The sequence below is a fragment of the Haliotis rufescens genome, unplaced genomic scaffold (assembly GCF_023055435.1).
Source record: "Haliotis rufescens isolate VD_foot unplaced genomic scaffold, xgHalRufe1.0.p SCAF_17, whole genome shotgun sequence".
Classification (NCBI taxonomy): domain Eukaryota; kingdom Metazoa; phylum Mollusca; class Gastropoda; order Lepetellida; family Haliotidae; genus Haliotis; species Haliotis rufescens.
In genome coordinates, this window is record NW_025963857.1 from 11,402,051 (window position 1) to 11,423,846 (window position 21,796).

Sequence of the window (21,796 nt, forward strand, 5' to 3'; positions counted from 1 at the left end):
TGACCTAAGTCAATGTTGCTCATATCTATCCTGGAATAAACATTTACTTATGCTTAAAACATTTCCACCAACTGCTCATATTTATTATGGAATGGGAATCGGTGAACATAAATGTCTATTTTCACCTAAAACGTTTGTCTGTTCACCAAGTGATTCCACTGACCTCAATGTAGTCATCGTTGTACCAGTAGTTGAAGACAGTGACCCTGACTCCAATCTGCTCTCCTCTCACGATGGTCACAGGTGCTTCTACTTGGATGTACATATACCTGGCAGCGTCATACTGAAAGGGGACACCATACGCAAATAAAAGTACCATTCATTGTTAGGTGATTGGTACGTCTACATCATGGCTCCAAGAATGACTAAATATTCACTGAATGGGAGGTCATCAAACATATTGTAAATTATACATTAAATTGTGTATCTATATACTATATACATGAAATCTTCCTTCTTTCAATCTTTATGTGGAATTGTGCTTGAACTTTCAAGCTTCTAAAAACAATTCACCCAATCACATCCCAGCATCACCATGGTCACCACCCAAACAAAGAGGTCACGCACTGTAATCCCGTGCATAGCGACCTACACGATCGGATCACATGACCACGCTGCCACATCATTCTCTTTCTCATCGCCACTGTGTGAAGACGTGTTTTGGGAATTATAAGAGAATACATTTTAGTTTTTTTTATTTCTTGTAGGGTCCCTCCTGCTTGGTAATAACACCTAGGATACTAATGTAGAAGACGGAAACAGACCAAGGTAAACGCCCGGCCCAGCCGGCGTAAATTGCAAACATACTATTTCCTTGGCGGACCCACGCCCATTGCTGTCACTGTCGTGTCCTTTGTTATAAGGACTGTACTTGTTAACATTGTTCCCACCTCTCGGAGGAAGCCTTTTGTATTTACCTGCGCAAATGTCATAAGCGTAATACTGATTGGCGGTTTAAATCTGAGGACGCAGGACACAGGCCTTCCTCAGCCAAAAAGCCCAAACGTGTTACAAGGCCATCTCTTCTGCCATAACAGCCATGAAACCACCTCTTCTGTCTACCATACCATTGTTGTCAGTTGAAGACTATGGAGTATCGGATAGCTTCCTCAGTGACGATGTTGCCACCCAAACGAACTAGACGTCTGCTTCTAGTGCGCTCGTTACCATGCCGATGTTAGAGCAACCTGCTCCCACAGGATGTGTTCAGGTGAACTGCTTTTAGAAGCATGAAGCTTTGTTTAAGCACGTTTCCACATAAGGATCGAAAGAAGAAGGCAGAAATGTGTGTGAGATAGGTTAAGTCTAAAAATACATATGTCTTGATATACAACTCCAACAATTCTAATAAAATCTTAAAGAATTATCTCCCTTGTTCCAAGGTTCAGGTTCAAGAGTAATCTCCCTTGCTTCAAGGCTACATACCAAGACTGGTCTCTGCATGATTCCAAGGCCGAGTTCTCTGCTGACAGACAGGCCGTTTATCACCCATGACAATGGGTACTTTGGAACATCAACACGGAAATCTACACGGCCATCAGGTCTGGAAAGGAGGTTTATCAGATATTCAAGTTACAATTTAGTTCAAATTTACATCTTATTCAGACCATTCCATCATGTCCACTGAGTATGAGTGAGTGAGTGAGTTGGGTTTAACGCCGCTTTTAACAGTATTACAGTTATATCGCGGCGTGTCAGCTTAATGTGGGAGGAAAGCCTGAAGTGATGCAGGTCTCAGACGTTTACCACTTCGGTGAAACCCACGAGCACAGGTATGGTGCTGACAAACCTAGAAACAAAATTGGGGTGAACCGGGATTCGAACCCACAATCATAGGTTTCTGGCTTGTCCAAGGGATGCAATTCTGCACAGCGAATCACGGCGCCTTAGACGACTGGGCCACCCGTGCCCCCTCCACTGAGTATGAAGTATACCAGCTTGTTACTTCTCTAAAGTACAATTTGCTTCTGAAACAGCAACTTTAATGAGATTTAAAACATCAAAATCAAGAATGCAATGAAAAAAGATGCACCATTAAAAAAAACGAAATCGGAATTGAAGTGTGTTTGTTCCATAATTCTTATTCAAAGGGTATAATGTGTTTAGTTATTTAATTATTTCTACTTACTTAACAAAGATTTCCTGCCAAGCCCAGGAGCTGTTGTCATAGAATCGCATAATTCTGCTCACTCTGTCCATGGCAGATGCATGACGTAGTTGATTATCTTCATACTGGCCTTCAAAACGAAAGGGTAGATGTGTCATGCTAATTGCAAAACCAACCAAATTCTATGCTTGGAACCCGTGACATTATAAAGTCACTTTGGAACAACACATGCCAGAACATCCTTACTATTCCAAATACAGACCCAAATTTTGATACTTGCACGGGTATGGTGCTGATAAACCAAACATAGGTTCCTGGCATTCTTAAGGGACACAACTCTGTCCAGCAAATTGTGTTGCCTTGGGTACAGCACCACCACAAAGGGTAACCATGAAGTACTTTGAATATATATTATATCCACATGTAACATTGTTAAGTGAAGTTGACTTACATCCCTGGACCTGAGTATAGATTATCTCCACATGTAACATTGAAAAGTGAGGTTGACTTACATCCCTGCTCGTCCGCGCCATCAGGACATTTGAAGACCCTGTCACACATTTCCTCCACAGTGTAACAGGCCTCCCCCGAGAAACATGGTAACTGTTGCGAATCCTCGCAGCTCTGCACATCTGAGGACAGAAACACGGCAGTGAGAGACTGGGGATTTTCCTTTGAGTTTATTTGTATTGATGACACGAGACATTTATATTCTGAAGATATTCCAGGCCTTGTAAGCCGAGCCACTCTGGGTCCTGTTTACTTACTGTTGAGTCTTCCAACATCAGCATCTGTCAGAATGATGAGGCCGGAGGTCTGAAACAGGGATAAGGATTATTAAACCATATCTATTAAAGAGAGCCATGGCGCTACGACAAAGTAGGGCTGGGACGGGTAACTCGGGTACCTTGGGTCGGGGGCCTGAGTAGGGCCCGGGTAAATATAGGACTACCTGGACCAGTGGTTAGTCACGTGATAAATTGTTTAATGGCAAAAATTATGTTGCAGGCTTCCATGACTGGGGTCAAAGTCACTCAGATATAACTGGAATTAAACCTGGGCATTGTGTGTGAAAGCTGTCTAGTCACCCCACAACCGCAAATGTCCTTACAAAGTTAAACAATCTTACTCTTCCATCAAACTAAATTCCTCCTTTCTAACAAAAAAATTATGTTAACACTGATTCCCCCAAAACACCCGGTGTAGGCTATATTTCTGTAGCTGTATTACCTGGGACCCCTGTGTCAATCAGCTGTACTACCTGGGACCACTGTGTCAATCAGCTGTAGTACCTGGGACCCCTGTGTCAATCAGCTGTACTACCTAGGACCCCTGTGTCAATCAGCTGTATTACCTGAGACACATATGTCAATCAGCTGTACAACCTGGGACCCCTGTGTATCAGTTATATTACCTGGGACACATATGTTAATCAGCTGTACTACCTGGGACACCTGTGTCAATCAGCTGTATTACCTGGGACCACTGTCAATTAGCTGTACTACCTAGGACCCCTGTGTCAATCAGCTGTATTACCTGGGACACATATGTCAATAAGCTGTACTACCTGGGACCCCTGTGTATCAGTTGTATTACCTGGGACACATATGTCAATAAGCTGTACTACCTGGGACCCCTGTGTATCAGTTGTATTACCTGGGACACATGTCAATCAGCTGTACTACCTGGGACACATATGTCAATAAGCTGTACTACCTGGGACCCCTGTGTATCAGTTGTATTACCTGGGACACATATGTCCATAAGCTGTACTACCTGGGACCCCTGTGTATCAGTTGTATTACCTGGGACACATGTCAATCAGCTGTACTACCTGGGATGCCTGTGTCAATTACCTGGGATCCTTAAGATCACGCATTGGACCCCAAACGAGTGAGTGAGTGAGTGAGTGAGTGAGTGAGTGAGTGAGTGAGTGAGTGAGTGAGTGAGTGAGTGAGTGAGTGAGTGAGTGAGTGAGTGAGTGAGTTCAACGCCGCTTTTAACATTATTCCAGTTATTTCACGGCGTGTCAGCTTAATGTGGGAGGAAAGCCCGAAGTGATGCAGGTCTTAGACGTTCACCACTTTGGTGAAACCCACGAGCACGGGTATGGTGCTGACAAACCTAGAAACATAATCGGGGCGAACCGGGATTCGAACCCACAATCATAGGTTTCTGGCGTGCCCAAGGGACGCAACTCTGTACAGCCACCCGGGCCACCCGGGCCCCCCCAAAACAAGTGAAACTGAAAGTCATGTTTTCATGAACGAAACAATATTGGATCAATGGTGAAGAGTCTTCTATGTAACAGTCGTCACCTTGAACGTTGTGTTGGTGTCTATGCCATAGTCAGAGGCATGGAAGAACTTGTACTCGTACTCTGTGTCGCTGATCCTCCACAGATGGCGGTAGCTGCCATTGGCTGGCTGGTCATACGTGTCCAGCTCATCGATCAGCTGAACAAAATCAAGACAGTCTCAATATCAGATGTGTTCAGGGTCATTCAAGGATTTGTTTGTTTGTTGTTTAACACTGCACTCAGCAATATTCAAGCTATATGAAGGCAGTCTGTCAATAATCAAGTCTGGAACAGACAATCCAGTGATTAACATCATGAGCATCGATCTACGCAATTGGGATACGATGACATGCATCAACCAGGTCAGCAAGCCTGACCACCTGATCCTATTGTCGCCTCTTCCGACAAGCATGGGTTGCTGAAGACCAATTCTACCCCGGATTTTCACCGGTATCAAGGACTCTTAAGAAATATAGTCAGCAATATTCCAGCCAGTCACACTTAGTCTGTGACAGATAAATCAGCAGTTGACAGCATGAGCACTGATTGTCGCCATCAGGTCAATGACACAAAATCCTCCAGGTTGTGCAGTTTAACAACCTAAACGCCCTTATTCTGCTCCAAAGACAAGCATTGGTTACTCGCCACCATATAGAGATATCTTGCATGACCACAGTAATAAATATATAATATCTATAGTGTCATTGCTTGAAATGGTGTATATTCTATTCATTTTCATATTCATTTACAAATACAGTAAACTACGGTTATAAAGAACTCAAAGGGACTACTAATTTTAGTTCGTTATAACCGTAGTTCGTTATAAACATATATACAGCATAACTACAGCAAATAGTCGGGGCCAAAAAGTAAGTTCGTTATATCCGTCAGTTCGTTATAAGCGTGTTCGTTATAACAGTAGTTTACTGTACCCTCCTTACGTAAGACATGAGCCTCCACACCTAGACATATCAGTTCACATTCAGTTCTGTTCGGGTGTTATCAGTTTTCAGTGTACAGTAAACGAACACACTCAATACGAACTGATGGATAGAACAAACTGCTTTTTGTTCCCATATGCAATTGCTGTATATATGTGCTGTATATATGCTTTTAACAAACTAAAATAAGTGGTCCTTTTGAGGTCGTTATGACCATAGTTTACTGTACTTAGATTTGGGCCCTGGCAACCTATGCTATAACAGGCCCTAGCAACCAATGCTATAACAGGCCAGGGCAACCTATGCTATAACAGGCCCTGGCAACCTATGCTATAACAGGCCCTGGCAACCAATGCTATAACAGGCCAGGGCAACCTATGCTATAACAGGCCCTGGCAACCAATGCTAGAACAGGCCCTAGCAACCTATGCTATAACAGGCCAGGGCAACCTATGCTATAACAGGCCAGGGCAACCAATGCTATAACAGGCCCTAGCAACCTATGCTATAACAGGCCAGGGCAACCTATGCTATAACAGGCCCTAGCAACCTATGCTATAACAGGCCCTGGCAACCAATGCTACAACAGGCCCTGGCAACCTATGCTATAACAGGCCCTGGCAACCAATGCTATAACAGGCCCTGGCAACCTATGCTATAACAGGCCCTGGCAACCTATGCTATAACAGGCCCTAGCAACCTATGCTATAACAGGCCCTAGCAACCTATGCCATAACAGGCCAGGGCAACCTATGCTATAACAGGCCCTGGCAACCAATGCTATAACAGGCCAGGGCAACCTATGCTATAACAGGCCAGGGCAACCAATGCTATAACAGGCCCTGGCAACCTATGCCATAACAGGCCCTGGCAACCTATGCTATAACAGGCCCTGGCAACCTATGCCATAACAGGCCCTGGCAACCTATGCTATAACAGGCCCTAGCAACCTATGCTATAACAGGCCCTAGCAACCTATGCTATAACAGGTCACTTAATGGTGGTCGGGGTCAGTGATCTGCATTGTCATCTGACCTCAATGGTATGGACGATAAACATCAATCACTGGTTTGTCAAGTCCAAAGCAAGGTTGGATCCAGCACTTTAAAAAGGGAGGGGTCCAAAATATCAAAATCCTCTCTCTGATAATTTTACTGCCTACACCAAACATTTGTTTTTCAAAAGTGGGGGGCCGGACCCGCTGGAACCCTCTTCTAGATCCACCTATGCAGAGTCAATTATTAACAGGCTGCCATCATGTAACAAGCATATACAAACAAACAGTGTACATTTTCTTTCCTAACATTCGCTATTATGAAAATCTAACAATTGAAAGATTCAAGAGCTCAATATCACCGTCGTACATAATTTCCTGGAGCCCTACTTACATTTTTTTCACTGATGCCGTCATCCATTCCCCGATTGTACAAGTCAACAGGCATGCCTGCGAAGGCAACGTAGGAGCCAGGGTCTGCCCAAGCGTTAAACTCTATACTGTCACGGCTGAAGTCCTTGCCTCGGTTGATTTCTAGTTTGACCTGAAACCATGAGTGAGTGAGTGAGTAATGTGAGCATACAAAACATTTGACAATTTCAGCTGGTTAGTCGGGGTAGTATATTCAAGTTAAACAAAAGAGTAGCATTTCACATGATGAGATAAGTGCTTAATGAGGTAGACGCCATCCCACCACTCACCAGTCAGAGGTCCTATACTTCAACATTGGCACATTCAACATGGAACATGAGACCTATGAAGACATGGTAGTCTGAGGTTGATCGCTGTTGTTCTCCAAAATATCACTCTCTGACCTCTTCTTATCTAACATAGCACCCTGTGACCTCTTGGCAATGAAGACATGGTGGTCTGAGGTTGATCGCTCTTGTTCTCCAAAATATCACTCTCTGACCTCTTCTTATCTAACATAGCACCCTGTGACCTCTTCTTATCTAACATAGCACCCTGTGACCTCTTCTTATCTAACATAGCACCCTGTGACCTCTTCTTATCTAACATAGCACCCTGTGACCTCTTCTTATCTAACATAGCACCCTGTGACCTCTTCTTATCTAACATAGCACCCTGTGACCTCTTCTTATCAAACATAGCACTCTGTGACCTCTTCTTATCTAACATAGCACCCTCTGACCTCTTCTTATCTAACATAGCACCCTGTGACCTCTTGGCAATGAAGACATGGTAGTCTGAGGTTGTTCGCTGTTGTTCTCCAAAATATCACTCTGTGACCTCTTCTTATCTAACTTAGCACTCTGTGACCTCTTGGCAATGAAAACATACCAAGGTACCATGTGATCTCTTGGCCATGAAACCTTCTAGACAATGAAGACATACCAAGGTACCCTGTGATCTCCTGTCAATGATACCTTCTAGACAATGAAGACATACCAAGGTACCCTGTGACATATCATCCATGAAAGCTTCTAGATGATGACAACAGGAAGGTGGTGTGATTTACCTGATTCTGTCTGGTTCCATTAACGAAGAAGTTGAGGACGTCGATGACGATCTCCTCCGGTTGTCTGAGATAGTACACTACCATCCTTGCCGTGGGGATCATCTCCCGGGACAACGCTATGGCAAACGTCTTCTGCCTTGAAGTCATCTCCAGCTCATCACCAATGATGATGTTCCCTCCCGACACCACCTGTAATAGAAGTTTATCATAGCATCTTACTTTGTTAGTCAACATCGTCAAAACCTTTAGTGCCAATTCATCTTGTACCACATCAACAATTCTTAGCTATTTGTGAGTGAGTGCGTTAATATTTAATGTCACATCAGCAATATTTCTGCCATATTGTGACGATTTAGCTATTTGTGACAATCAGTACATTCTTGATACTACTTTGTCATGGAAGTCGATATTCAGCTTCAATTCTCAGCACAGAATAGACAATTTTCTTGTGAAAGTGTGTGAAAAGTGTGAGAAAAGTGTGAGAAAAGTGTGTGAAAAGTGTGTGTGTGTGTGTGTGTGTGTGTGTGTGTGTGTGTGTGTGTGTGTGTGTGTGTGTGTGTGTGTGTGTGTGTGTGTGTGTGTGTGTGTGTGTGTGTGTGTGTGTGTGTGTGTGTGTGTGTGTGTGTGTGTGTGTGTGTGTGTAGGGGGGGAGGGGGCAGAGATGAAAATGCAGGTTTAATAACCAAACTTCATCATAGAGGATGAAAATATACAATTACAGTAATATAACGAACATGCTAATAATGAACTGGTGGATACAACAAACATATTTTCTGGTCCCGGCCATTTGCTTTATACATGCTGTACACATTCTTACAATGAATTAAGGTAAAAACCAACTTCAATTAGTGGTCCCTTTGATTTCATTATAATCATAGTTTACTGTATAGTAAAGTAATAAATGACAAGAAATGGCATCAGATTCATTCGTTAAATGATGAAAAGTAAACCATCATACCTGGTAGAAGATCCTTGGAATAAAGTTGCTGGTCTTCACATGGAAGATCATGTACTCATTGACCTGTTGAATACAATTGATTACAGGTGAGTGTGTGATTGATTACAGGTAAGTGTCAAGTCCAGTAAAACTAGTGGTTGATAGCATGAGCAACAGAAATTCCCAAGCAGCAAGCTCACACACCTTCAATTGATTGGCTATTTAAACCTTTTGAAAAGAAATTATATCACTGAGAAATCTAATCAGTCTGTAGATTGTTCATTTAGTTCTTACCTTCGGGTTGTCTGTTGAGGTTGTGACGGTGATGTAGCTCTGGCTTCGAGAGAAGAATCGCGTTCCACGGAGTTGGATACGAGTTGTAGGATCATTGTCATATTCAGCCTAGAACAGAAGAACAAACAACGACTAGAAATCAATGATCCTAGATATAGCACTGACAAGCTAGAAACATAATCAGGGTGATTCTGGGATTTGAACACATGATCATAGGATTCTGGTACGCCAAAGGGACACAACTGTGGTAGCCCTATTTATAATACAAATATAGTCTGGGATTTTTCTGAACAACATGTAGTTTGCACGTTACGCTTGGCGCCTGTGATGTGTCCCTTGCAACAATAAATAGCAAATACCGCTTACAGCATTATCAGCAATTTGACAGTCTGAGTTGTCTCCCCTTGACTGTTTATTACATGGACACTAAAACAGATGCCACGGCATTGCCATTTAAATTAAAAGAAACCTGGGTTTATTTCTTACATAAATATAGTGTGAGAGATTTTTACTTACCTTCTATCACAACCTAATTAGTAAGAAAATTGACAAAACAGATGAGGCCATATAAGATGCAAAAGATGCCATGAGAACAATTAATATTGAAGGTGATCAAAATGGCCTCAGAAAATCTGGTCATATTATTAATTCGATATATTTCTGTATTTGAAACATTTATATTTTAGAGTAAATTTAAACTTATCCTAACTCATACTTATACTCGTGTATGAGTCAGGATAAGATTATTCTACATGGCGGTATTTCTCCGTGTGGGCTGCCTACCTCCAGCATCATGCCCTGAACCTCTGTGTCTGCATACACCTCAAACTCCACGATGCCTCCCACAGGCGACTTGTCCACTGGCTGATCGTATCGCGGGGTCGCGGGACCCGAGTTGGACATGGAGGAGTACAGTCGCACGATCTTATTGGCTGTATCCACTGGAGTCCCATCATACTTCATCACCGCAACCTGACAAGCAGAGGCAAATCTCAATACAGGAAATTCAACATCTGTTGTGGCATGTTTGCAGAATAAAAAATCCCATTACTACAGGACCTCTATGATTGCGGTTTTACGCCACAGGCAGTCTGGACCAGAAAAGTGGCTAACCAGACAGACAGACAGACAGACAGACAGACAGACCATTTAACACTTTAAAAATAAACTTAGGGATTATGTGTGAAGAAGTCTCAGAGGGCTGACTGTTCGTCATCACTTACATCTATTTTAATGATGGAGTTGGGCTTGAACGTCCGTACGTGGTCCCCGACCCACTTCAGCTTTACGTTGCTGTTGAAGATGATGGTGCTGGCAACCCCTGTCCGGTTCAAACCAGAATGCCAATCTGAGACGTTGACGCTCATTTCCAGCTCGCAGTCAACTAAATTCTGGCCAGGTATGATTCTGTCCGCCAGTTGTCGAATTTCCTCGATGGTGAATTTGAAATCAATACGACCGAGATGCTGTAAAGAAATGGAAGAAGATGCATAATTTCAGAAAAAGTCTATTCTGAATCACAATGGGTCATTCTGGCGCAATCAAAGCAAAACAACCGCACATAAAATGATGCCTCTGACACCACACAGCCACCTGACATCACAAACTGCATTTAAAAGTTGGTATGTCATGTATGGGCGGCCATTCAGTCAAATACAAAGTTGAAATAAAGGACAAAAGTATGCAATAAAGGTCAAATGTTACAAATAAAGTATGAAATGTTACTAATAAATGTCGAAATACAAAACAAAGAGACGCCAGTTAAAGAATACAAAGTTCAAAAGTATGCAAATGTTACGAAAAGATGTCCTATGAAAAGAAAGCAGATCGGAGGTAGAATATGTCTTCAGCAACACATGCTCGCTGTAAAAGGTGACTATGTTTGTCGTAAGAGGCGACTAACGGGATCAGGTGATCAGGCTTGCTGACATGGTTGATGCATGTCATCGTATCTCAATTACGTAGATCAATGCTCATGATGTCAATCACTGGATTGTCTGGTCCAGACTCGCCATCACTTAGCTGGAATATTGCTGAGTGAGGCGTTAAAACAACAAACAAAACAACAACAAAAAATCATTCTACTCACATATTCAATAAACCTGAAAATGTAGGGGAATTTGTTGCCGTAGTCAATTCCCGGTATCGGCTTGGGTTTGAATGTGAGCGTGATAGAGGCATTGCCGATCACAGGACGACCGCTCGTCTGACTGTAAGGAAAGATAAGTATAGTCAGGTGTACACCTTGATATTCTGGATGGTTCTGTACCAAGTGTAGTCTTCCAGGTTAATTAACTAATTGTTGGTTTAACAAATTATGGGGATGGATGGAGGAATATTCTGTTGGATATATATGGGTGTTCCCAAGTACTACCTTGAAGGGAGTGAGGGTAATATAAATCTTGAAATTAACGCGAACGTGAATAAAATGCGAGTGGTCTTTGTTCGCATTAACTAGATTTTGCATTTATGTCTCCAAAATGACTATCAACAATAGGAAGGCCTCACTGCACACTTTGGACAGCAGAAATACCAACTAATGATATATAATATAAACCGAAACATGGTTTATTGAGCAGCAGTTGTAACAAGTTCATAACAATGTCATTCAAAGAATAGGAATTACACAATAGGCATCCGGTGAGTTATCACTGCTGAGGTCAAGAGTTCTACCCACTCGGGTCAAACTAGGCATCACTGACCCCTCCCATCCTTAATGCCAGTCAACAGAATAAACAAACAAAACTGTGTGTTTTTTTAGGAAAACACTGTTTATTTTATTACGGAAGTGCTTTACTCAGTGGTAATAAGCGGTGCTATTTGATGTTTGATTGGAATTAGGTAAGGTTATGTATCGTTCCACTGGGGATGGGGATGGGATGGGGTGGGGGGAGTCACACTGATGTTGACTCGCATTATTGGCTATATAGGGGTCAGCAGTCGTATTAATTTGGAGGCGCATTAATTTCAAGATTTACAGTATCTACTTACTTGGCCAGTACGACACCCTGGAAGATCTGGATATTGTCCATGATGTAGGGGGGAACTGAGACATTCACGTCAAATCGAGGCTCCCCTGACAAATGAGAAAAAAACCAACACATCAATCGGCTAGTATATACCCATTAAAATATCAGTATTTTCAAAAGTAATTTTAATCACATACAATGAACATGAAAACCTTTGGGTCAATGTGATTACATCAGACTATCAGTAACTAGACATGATACTGAGTTTAACACTGAGTTCAAGTTGGTTTCTCCATATAGTTTATGTTCATTAGTGAATTGGACTTTGGGAGTTACCTCCCCTTATTTCATGATAGAGGTCTCTGACCTGTTAAACCGCTATAGGAGTGACGTCCCTTCCACGCAGAGTATGTGACAGCCATACCACAGCGCTAACATGGTAGCCTTTTGCTTTGCTCCATTTTAGCCACACCCTCCCACCCAGTAGTAATACTGTGGGCATTTTGTGTAGGAGATATTACAGCTATGCTTATAAACATATAAAGTTCTATTGTGAGTTTGGGGTTTCTCCAAAGTTTGGGTACTACTGGTAAGTGATTTGTACTACTGCGTTCCATCCTTGCGTGGATCCAATTGCTAACCCCACTTTGGCACATTAAAAATTTGAGCCCCAAATTTATGATGTTTGTTTAGTTACTATACAAAGTATATTCTATTGTGTTGTCTTAACCCACCGGGGTGATACGAATAAAATGAAATGAAGCAATGAACGACTTTGCTGAAATATCACGACACATCGTCCAGACATTCAATACTTACAAAATTCTTCCACCACAAATGGTTTCCTGTATGTGTGTCCCTGTGGGAAGAAACATGTAGCAGGTTAAACAATGCACTGAGTTTATTTGACAATGAAGTAAGTTCTATGTTGAACTCACAGGGCCCTCCAGGACCAACAAAATGACTATTTTTCATTCAACTTCAAAATGACTATTGATTGAAATTAAAACAATAAGTTTCATATTTGCAGTACAGCAAACTTTGAAAATAGTACCAAAAGACGTTAAGAGATGGTACTTGTAGTTACCTTGTCTGGCGCTCGGCATTATGGGGCTAAAACAAGGTCAGCTCGGAGTCAAAGTTTACTGTGTATGAGTGGGGTATTCATGTTTAACTGTGGCATGGTATCTATGTGGGCTTGCACAATAAATTGGCATCAGTCCGGATGTGACGTTAAACCCCATTTCACCCCAAATTGAAAATAGTTGTAACAATAATGCTAAATGGACCAATAATTCTTTGTTTATTTTTTATTTAAAGAACCACAAGGTACTCACAAAGGCATCAACTCTGATGCTCCAATTTCCATAGTTTGGCTGGTCAGCAAGATCAAAGCTTTGACTTACAAGACCTTGAAAGATGAGAATTTATCATTTTCATGAAGCTCTTAAAAGACAAAGATTATCCTTAACTGAATTAATACAAGTGATATCAAAGTTGATCAAGAAATATATTCAGGAAAAACAATTCATTAAAAAGAAGAAACATTTGCAAAGTTAAGATTCTTTAAGTTCATGCTGGAACAAGTGTAATTGTCAGATTTTCATGTAGGTAAGGTACCAATATACAATCTGGTAGAGGCACGTCAGATATCTTTGGTCACAGACATGTTGCTGGTGTTTGTTCCACAGAACCAGCAGTACAGACATGAAGCAATTTAACGACATTTAATCATGAATTATCTTTCTTGTGCATGATGTTACATAACATTTTCATACCTCCTGCATTTGTCTGCAAACCCAGCCATCTCCTCACAGGAATTCCTGTTGGATCCTGTAAACATGAAACATTGTATTCAATTATTTTAAAAATATTTTTATCAACCAAATATCTGTACCAGAACTCTAATCATTCTGATTTCTGAAACATAACTTAAACAAACATGTTATGCCTCAATTAAACTTCATTCATTCCTAAATGTCAAGATCTGGGGTAGAATAGGTCTTCAGCAACATATGCTCGCTGTAAGAGGCGACTATGCTTGTCATAAGAAGCGACTAACGGGATCGGGTGGTCAGACTCGTGATTTGGTTGATGCATGTCATTGTATCCCAATTGCGTAGATCGATGCTCATGATGTCAATCACTGCATTGTCTGGTCCAGACTTGATTATTTACAGATATAGCTGAAATATTGCTGAGTGCGGTATTAAACAGCAAACAAACAAACAAACAAACTAAATGCCAACACTCACCTCAACGTATATAGTCATACTTCCATATTTGGGCATCAGGTTGGGTAGAATAGGAACCACTCGAAATTGAACTGAAACAAAACCCACCAATGTCACGATCATTTTTCACACCATGGTACAAATTCCAATTGCTTTTATGTTCCAGTGGAGCATTTAGAAACTAACTGTAGCTGAACTCCTTATCAAATGTAAATTAAGTAAGGTAGACAACTGTGACTGATGGGAGACAACTCTGTTGATGGGAGACAACTCTGGCTACTTGATCATGCTCACCTGTCTGTCCCTGTCTGTAAATTGGCTTGCTCATCTGGATGAAGATAGAGGCTTGTTTGGTGTCAAACTCGATGTCAGTCTCGTTGCGGAAGATGTAACCACTTGTGCCGCCATTGAGAGTTCCCTCCAGTCTCAGTCTGTACTGCCCGGCCTGTGCATTCTGTGGCATCTGCAAACATGGAGGTACATTCATCAGTATAAACAGTTCCACTGAATGTATGCTGTTTGAGGGGCAATCTCATTAAAATCAGATCTTAGTTCTCACTACCGCTAAACAAAGATCTGAGGACATCCCATTACAGGTCGGGGGCACGGGTGGCCCAGTCGTCTAAGGCGCCGAGATTCGCTGTGCAGAGTTGCGTCCCTTGGGCATGCCAGAAACCTGTGGTTGTGGGTTCAAATCCCGGTTCGCCCCGATTATGTTTCTAGGTTTGTCAGCACCATACCCGTGCTCGTGGGTTTCACCGAAGTGGTAAACGTCTAAGACCTGCATCACTTCGGGCTTTCCTCCCACATTAAGCTGACACGCCGTGATATAACTGGAATACTGTTAAAAGCGGCGTTAAACACAACTCACTCACTCACCATTTCAGGTCATGTCAGGACGACCTTTTATTTGACCAATCAGAGCATCAAGTGACAGATGAAATGTGATCATGCAACCTCATAAAAAAGAGTATTCCGAACCACAGTTATGGGCTTTTTGTCTGTATTCATACAATCTAGATCATCTTTTAGCCATTCCAGAATGTTCCTTTGTTCAGCTTTAAATTTTTTAATCAAGTATATGTCAAAATATGTTCCAAGTGTAGTTGCCAGTTTGAAACTTGTGCCGTAAAGCTTGATTAAGCTGCCTTCTGATTGGCTATTGTCGACTTCCTGTTTGTCATTCCATTGGTCGGTCAAACTTCACGAAAGGTCGGTCTGACGTGACCCGTAAGGGGATGTCCTAAGATCTTTGTTCGGCGGTAGCAAGAACTAAGATCTGATAAAAAGTGATTTTAATGAGATTGTTTGAGGCGTGATCAAATGGACCAAATGGTACCTGCAGGCCCATGATCACTGGTGAAGAGGTCTTGTACTGACAAAGCAAGGATCTCAACAGGGCAATATATCCTGACACATCTAAGGGACACAACTCTGCACAAAGACTTATAGCACTCTGAAGACTGGGCCAGCTGTCCCCCTTCAGGTGCATTACAACATCAAGGGAGATAATTAACATACCTGTAGCTGCATTATCCTGCTGGATGGTCTGTCAAACTTCATCACCGTTCCGGCATATTCGATGTTCTCCTTGACGATGGATATCCGGATATTGACGTGTGTATACTCTAGCTTCAGGATGGTTGCAAATATCTGGATCACCTGATTGGGTCTCACCCTCTTTGGTGCCAGGATCATGTAAATACTGAAACAAAGACGAACGCCATCATGGAACACTTGGCAATGTCAGACAATTCAAACTTTATGCACAGGTGGGTATTTCCCGCATATTCTCAAAATCCTCACGTCGATTACCTGTGCCTTTTCTCCCAATACCGATTGTCATGTCACTCCTGCTTTGGGATGCAATCGTTCGGCCATCACGTTTATCTGCATTGCCCTGCTAGATCTATGGGAACAACTCACTACACACTCCCTCATCAAGTTGCAAGCGCAAGTTTGAATCTCCAGAAATGACGTCATAATAGAACAATGTTTTATCTGAAATAAACCATGCTTTGTTCTTCATTGTTTTTTGCTATTTATCGTGTAGCTATCCTACATAAGGATATAATAGGGCCGAAGGGGTTGTTGTCAGCACAGGTACTACAGAAATATACCCCAGGCACGTTTCTGAATACATAAATGTACCCTAGCCAAAATTAAAAACGTAGCCTAGGATGCGTCCATTCTGCCGCTGGGTGCAATGCGTGTAACTGGTTCTTTAGGTATTTGTCACTTCCTGTATGCCAAACCGTGGTTAAAGGCAACATGGCAGTACACATTCGACAGGAAGAGCTTTAAGATTATCTTATGAAGTTAAATGCCTTTGACAAGCTTAAGGCCGTAATGTTACACAAGTGTACGGGGCCATTGGCAAAAGATCGGGTAGAAGTAGCATGCATGCACTCGTAATCAGGCAAACCGGAACTACAACATGAACCGGTTTCGGGTTTGGGAAATATGGACTCATCCGCTGTTAGGGGTACCAGGTACGTTTCTGTATTCTAATTTTGGCTAGAGTACATTTCTGTATACAGAAACCTACCTGGGGTACATTTCTGTAGAACCTGTGCCGACAACGACCCCTTCAGCCATAATAGGGCATAACAAACATAATATACATACTGGAGGCGACCATGAGATGTTCCCTATAGATTTGATGGCTGAAACTAAAGGTTTTAGTGAACACAGGTTCAGGTTTCAAATGTTCAATTTAACATCCTCTAAACTAGTCATGGTCCTGATTGTAGACACCTAATTCAGCACAGATGTGATTAAATTTTCATTTGAGCATAAATCCTCCAATGGTGTGTCAACATGATGATAAACATGCCAATATTAGCATGATAAGCATGCCAACATTAATATGACATTTTTCATTCATAAGCATGCCAACATTAATATGACATTTTTCATTCCCTTCAAACACTATCATGATTATCAAATGAGTATCATGTATGTTCTCATGGTTGTAGCTATCAGATGCAATCTCTATAACTTAATTTTCAAATTTTGATTTATTTGTTTGTTTGTTGTTTAACGACGCACTCAGCAATATTCAAGCTATATGACAGCGGTCTGCAAAAATCCATTGATTGATACCATGAGCATCGATCCACACAATTGGGCTATGATGATATGCATCAACCAAGTCAATGAACCTGACCACCCGATCCCATTAGTTGCCTCTTACAACAAGCATAGTCACCTTTTACGACAAGCATGGGTTGCTGAAGACCTATTCTACCCCAGGTCTTGTTATCATTTATTGCATTGGCATTTACAAAAAGCGGTACAGGGTTACCATGGTTATCAAGGTTACAGGATTATGCCTTTCTCAAAATTATTCAAACATTTCCATTTTTTACAATATACACATGACAAGTTTCACTATGATGAGTTAATTAATGAATTAAAAAAAGTAAACACTTACGGCGGCCTTGCAAGTCGGCATCCCTGTGTGTTCTCCACCAAACAATTGTTCTCCATCTGCCCTGCCCCGAAGGAAGCTAGCGAGAGCAGCACTGCTCCCAGTAGCAAGTGCCCGTACATAGTCAGCTGCAAACAGAAAATACAAGTACTCCAGACAGGCAAGACTTCATGCTGATGGGAATACTCCCTAAATAATATGCAACCAAGTCCATCAATGCAGTTCATCATAGTTTGGCTCCAAACTTTTAAGCCACCCTTCAAACTTTGGCAAGTCAAAAAAATTTCAGCTTAAACTGAGGATATAATTGCAGAATGTCCTGCAACCAGTTTTTAGTGTGTGTGTAAAGAGGTTATCACGCGAGTGTGTTTGGGGATGGTAAATATCCTGTATTAGGAATAACATTGTAATTAGCGAGCCTCGGAGAGCTAAATACATAGTGTTTATTCCTAATACAGGATATTTACCATCCTCAAAGTCAAACACACAAGGGTGATAACCTCTTATAATATTATGTTATTCTTCAAATCTGTGCTTAAAAATTGCTTTCCTTCTCTCACAAACATTACCAAAACATTGCAAGATTTCCTTGAATGTGCGCATTAATATATATAGTGTCACAAGGTAAGTGATGTGTTAGTCGGACAGTGACAGTAGCCAATATAGTTCCAATTGAAACATGTTTCTTATACAGTGGTGAAACATATACGCAAAACAATTGCCTACATGAATTGTTTTTACTTGTCTTTCACGGCAATCCATCGGTCTGTCCGCTGAGAGTGACTGCCCTTTGTCAAAGGGAAGCTACTCTAACCCTAGTCTATGAGACATCACGGCCATGCTCAGACGTTGTTGACAGTCTGGCCTGTCATAACGTTACGAAGTGCAGTCATATGTACACACAGCGACAAAACGAAACAAGGTAACAATTCAAACATATTTCTACTAAATCCAGGAGTGCAGAGTATAATTCAAGTTTCGCCTTATTCCGTTAGACAAGTTTCTGCCCCAATGACCACACTGCAGAAATTAGGATCATTAGCAGGTCAGGAAGCGCTTCTTCTCGGCCACCTACCTTGTGTCTGCAAAGTGATTGGCCTTTGATAAAGCTGGTAATTTGCATTTTGCAACACATCTGTTAGAAAAACACAAGCTTTCTTTTCAGTTGCCTCTAGTAAAAACATGACTGAAGCCAGTATATTCTGCACATAACTTGTGTTGTTGGTTTCGCTGTGAGGAGCATGTTTTGGTTTGAGAATTGCACTGTGCATGAACGATGGGTGCGACGTCACACTCAAGATATTATTTCATGCATGATTTAATACCACACAGAACAGTCGATGTACTGACCCTTAAAATATTACATAAACAATTTTTCAAAATTCTTCTAGCCAGGGTTTATGATTTTAACAAATTTTGAGGCTGAAGTTTTACTGTAAAAAGTAATGGAATCCCATTTGCCATAAACATCTTCATATGGTGTCTGTAATGATAGACAAAGCTCTACGTCTATCAACAACCAATGAAGATTTAGCCAAAATCAGACCATCTTCCCGAGGCAAGGGAGTTAACTGACAATAAAAGTCCAATTTCCACCCTTGCCAAACTAGGCTGGAATTATGGAGTTGTATTTGGCCTGGAATAACGAGTCTATGCATAGTCCAATCGAAATTGCGTAACGAAATCGACATCTGGTTCATAAACTGCTGTGCAGATTTCGGTCAATTGCAGGATTTGCTAAGCATGTGTACCGACAACTTAGCATCAACAGATATTTTCAAAATCTTTCCATGTTTTTAATCAAGGTGCTCACATGATTTGATGCACTTCGCAAAGTAAGACCCATTTTTATTACAAAATAGATCTTGATTATCGATCAGATCGTCTTCACTGTGCGACACCATATTATTTGAAGCAGTTGTAAAATGTCAAAATTATTGTCATGTATCTGTGAAAACGTAAAAGCTTTGATACAATGCAACGATAATTTTAGTAATAAATTTTAATGCAATATAGGAGTAAGACAAGCATATTAAGCCCTTTCCTCTTTTCTTTATTTATGAATTGGCCATGGAGATAGAAGATAAATGTCAAGGTGGCATAATTTACATCCCAACATTGTAAACCTCTTTTCACTGCTATTTGCTGATGGTACTGTAAGTAGTTCCAGCACCATCACTAGTTTACAACAAACAAGGCAAAAAGTGACCGGGCTCACTCATATCCCCGATTTGGACTCCAACATATTTCAAAGATCAAAACATTAAGAAAGCAATATTTTCTCAGAAAATCCACTTTTCAAAATCAAACCTTACACTGCTCGGCTCCCTTCCTATTGGTATAGTAAGTGTTGTAAATTTTGAAAAGAATCCATGAAGTAGTTCAAGTTATGGTTGCACAAACGTTTTAGTTAAACAAGCCTAAGTCAAAACATGAAAAATAGCTGCATTTTCTCTGAACATCCAAATATTGAAATCAACTTCACACTGCCTCACTCCTATTGGTATACAAAGTGTTTGAAAAGAATCGAGGGAGTAGTTTTCAAGTTATAGGTCTCACAAAAAATGTCCTCATAAGGACGGAATAGGACGTCCTGTTAGGTTGGGGGTACAATTAACGTAATGACACAGATATGTCTAATGGTCAATGGATAAATATTAGATGTTGTTGCTCAAAACAAATATCTGGGTGTCTTTTTCTCCAGAAAACTGTGACAGAATTCCCATTCAACACAATCTGCTACCCAGACAAACTTAATCATAACACAAACTTATGCATTTTCTGTGATCTTCGATTTTTACAAAAATTAATCCTATTTTGTTGTATGGGGCTGAGATATGGGATATGACGAAGTTAGACTTTATTCTACAGAGTACATGCATAAAATCAAATATAACAAAATAAGTAAAATTAACAATGGTTTACATGTCGTGTATTTATAAGGGGGGGGGGGGGGGGGGGGGATTTAAAATCCTAAATCCAGGGGATGCTAATTAGCTACCCCAGCCTATCTCTGATGACACATGAACGACGTAATCATAGCACTAGTAAAGAGTTGGGAAAACCGGAAGTATGTCAAAATTATTGGATACAATTTGAATGAACTTTCTAAGTGGTTTGTGTTGGTCAAGTTGATTATTACTGCTTCTACTATTACCACTGTCCACTTAAACCGCCTTTAAACACGACGATCCTTCATATTGACTGAAAATTCTGATAGATAAATAAAGTCAGGGGAATCCTCGAGTTGTCCGCCATGATGTTTCTACTCGAACTTCCTATGTCCCGTACAGGTGTGTACAAACGCTCTTGATTACAGGTGTAACGCTTCGATCAAACGCCGTACGTTATTACAAACCTAAAATGCCTACAGTTATGTCATAAAAAAGTGTAATGATAAGTAATTAACAATGTTTTGATTGCGATCTGACTTGCTTACCTGTGTCCCCTGTCCCCGATAGTGTTTGAATACCTGAGCGGTGACTGATTAAGGTCGAGGTCGCGCCTATGTAATTGGAATGCAGCAAGGGAGATAAATGCTGCGGGTGACAATAAGGTGACAATTGGCGCGTCACTGTCCCACAATGCAAAGCGGGTGTGACATGATATACGATGTTGTAAAATCTACTTTAAATAACATGACTCTTTCTCATCTAATGTAGAATACGTTTATGACTGTGAAACAACAGATTAGTTGGTAGAAGGATTTGTAATCGCTTCCCAATTCCCTATCACTGAAACTCAAGAAGATAAAATAACAAATAAAAGATGTTTGCAAGTTTAGATGATTCATAATTTCCGTTCACAGTGAGTGAGTGAGAGAGTTGGGTTTAACGCCGCTTTTCACATTATTCCAATCACGGCGTAGCAGCTTAATGTGGGGGGAAAGCCCGAAGTGATGCAGGTCTCAGACGTTTACCACCTCGGTTAAACCCACGAGCACGGGTATGGTGCTGACGAACCTAGAAACATAATCGGGGCGAACCGAGATTCGAACCCACAACCATAGGTTTCTGGCGTGCCCAAGGGACGCAACTCTGCACAGCGAATCGCGGCGCCTAAGAAGACTGGACCACCCGTGCGCCTTCCGTTCATTGTATGGAAATGT

The 21,796-nt window shown here is 41.3% G+C and overlaps 1 protein-coding gene across 1 annotated transcript in view; it reads right to left on the reverse strand.

Moving 5' to 3' along the window:
- The window catches only part of LOC124136118 (C3 and PZP-like alpha-2-macroglobulin domain-containing protein 8), a 59,912-nt gene extending 38,713 nt beyond the window's left edge, over positions 1 to 21,199 (reverse strand). The window contains exons 1-22 of the mRNA XM_048397538.1: positions 21,128 to 21,199; positions 17,692 to 17,816; positions 15,777 to 15,960; positions 14,550 to 14,718; positions 14,277 to 14,347; positions 13,800 to 13,854; positions 13,359 to 13,432; positions 12,841 to 12,880; positions 12,044 to 12,128; positions 11,142 to 11,262; positions 10,276 to 10,518; positions 9,836 to 10,024; positions 9,053 to 9,160; positions 8,780 to 8,842; positions 7,822 to 8,010; positions 6,736 to 6,885; positions 4,426 to 4,563; positions 2,875 to 2,923; positions 2,620 to 2,739; positions 2,129 to 2,237; positions 1,426 to 1,543; positions 164 to 283 (exon numbers count right to left, since the gene is read on the reverse strand). Coding sequence (XP_048253495.1) covers positions 164 to 283; positions 1,426 to 1,543; positions 2,129 to 2,237; positions 2,620 to 2,739; positions 2,875 to 2,923; positions 4,426 to 4,563; positions 6,736 to 6,885; positions 7,822 to 8,010; positions 8,780 to 8,842; positions 9,053 to 9,160; positions 9,836 to 10,024; positions 10,276 to 10,518; positions 11,142 to 11,262; positions 12,044 to 12,128; positions 12,841 to 12,880; positions 13,359 to 13,432; positions 13,800 to 13,854; positions 14,277 to 14,347; positions 14,550 to 14,718; positions 15,777 to 15,960; positions 17,692 to 17,810 — 2,514 coding nt within the window. The 5' untranslated portion in view covers positions 17,811 to 17,816; positions 21,128 to 21,199. The remainder of the gene's footprint in view (positions 1 to 163; positions 284 to 1,425; positions 1,544 to 2,128; positions 2,238 to 2,619; positions 2,740 to 2,874; positions 2,924 to 4,425; positions 4,564 to 6,735; positions 6,886 to 7,821; positions 8,011 to 8,779; positions 8,843 to 9,052; positions 9,161 to 9,835; positions 10,025 to 10,275; positions 10,519 to 11,141; positions 11,263 to 12,043; positions 12,129 to 12,840; positions 12,881 to 13,358; positions 13,433 to 13,799; positions 13,855 to 14,276; positions 14,348 to 14,549; positions 14,719 to 15,776; positions 15,961 to 17,691; positions 17,817 to 21,127) is intronic.
- Positions 21,200 to 21,796: the final 597 nt, after the last annotated feature.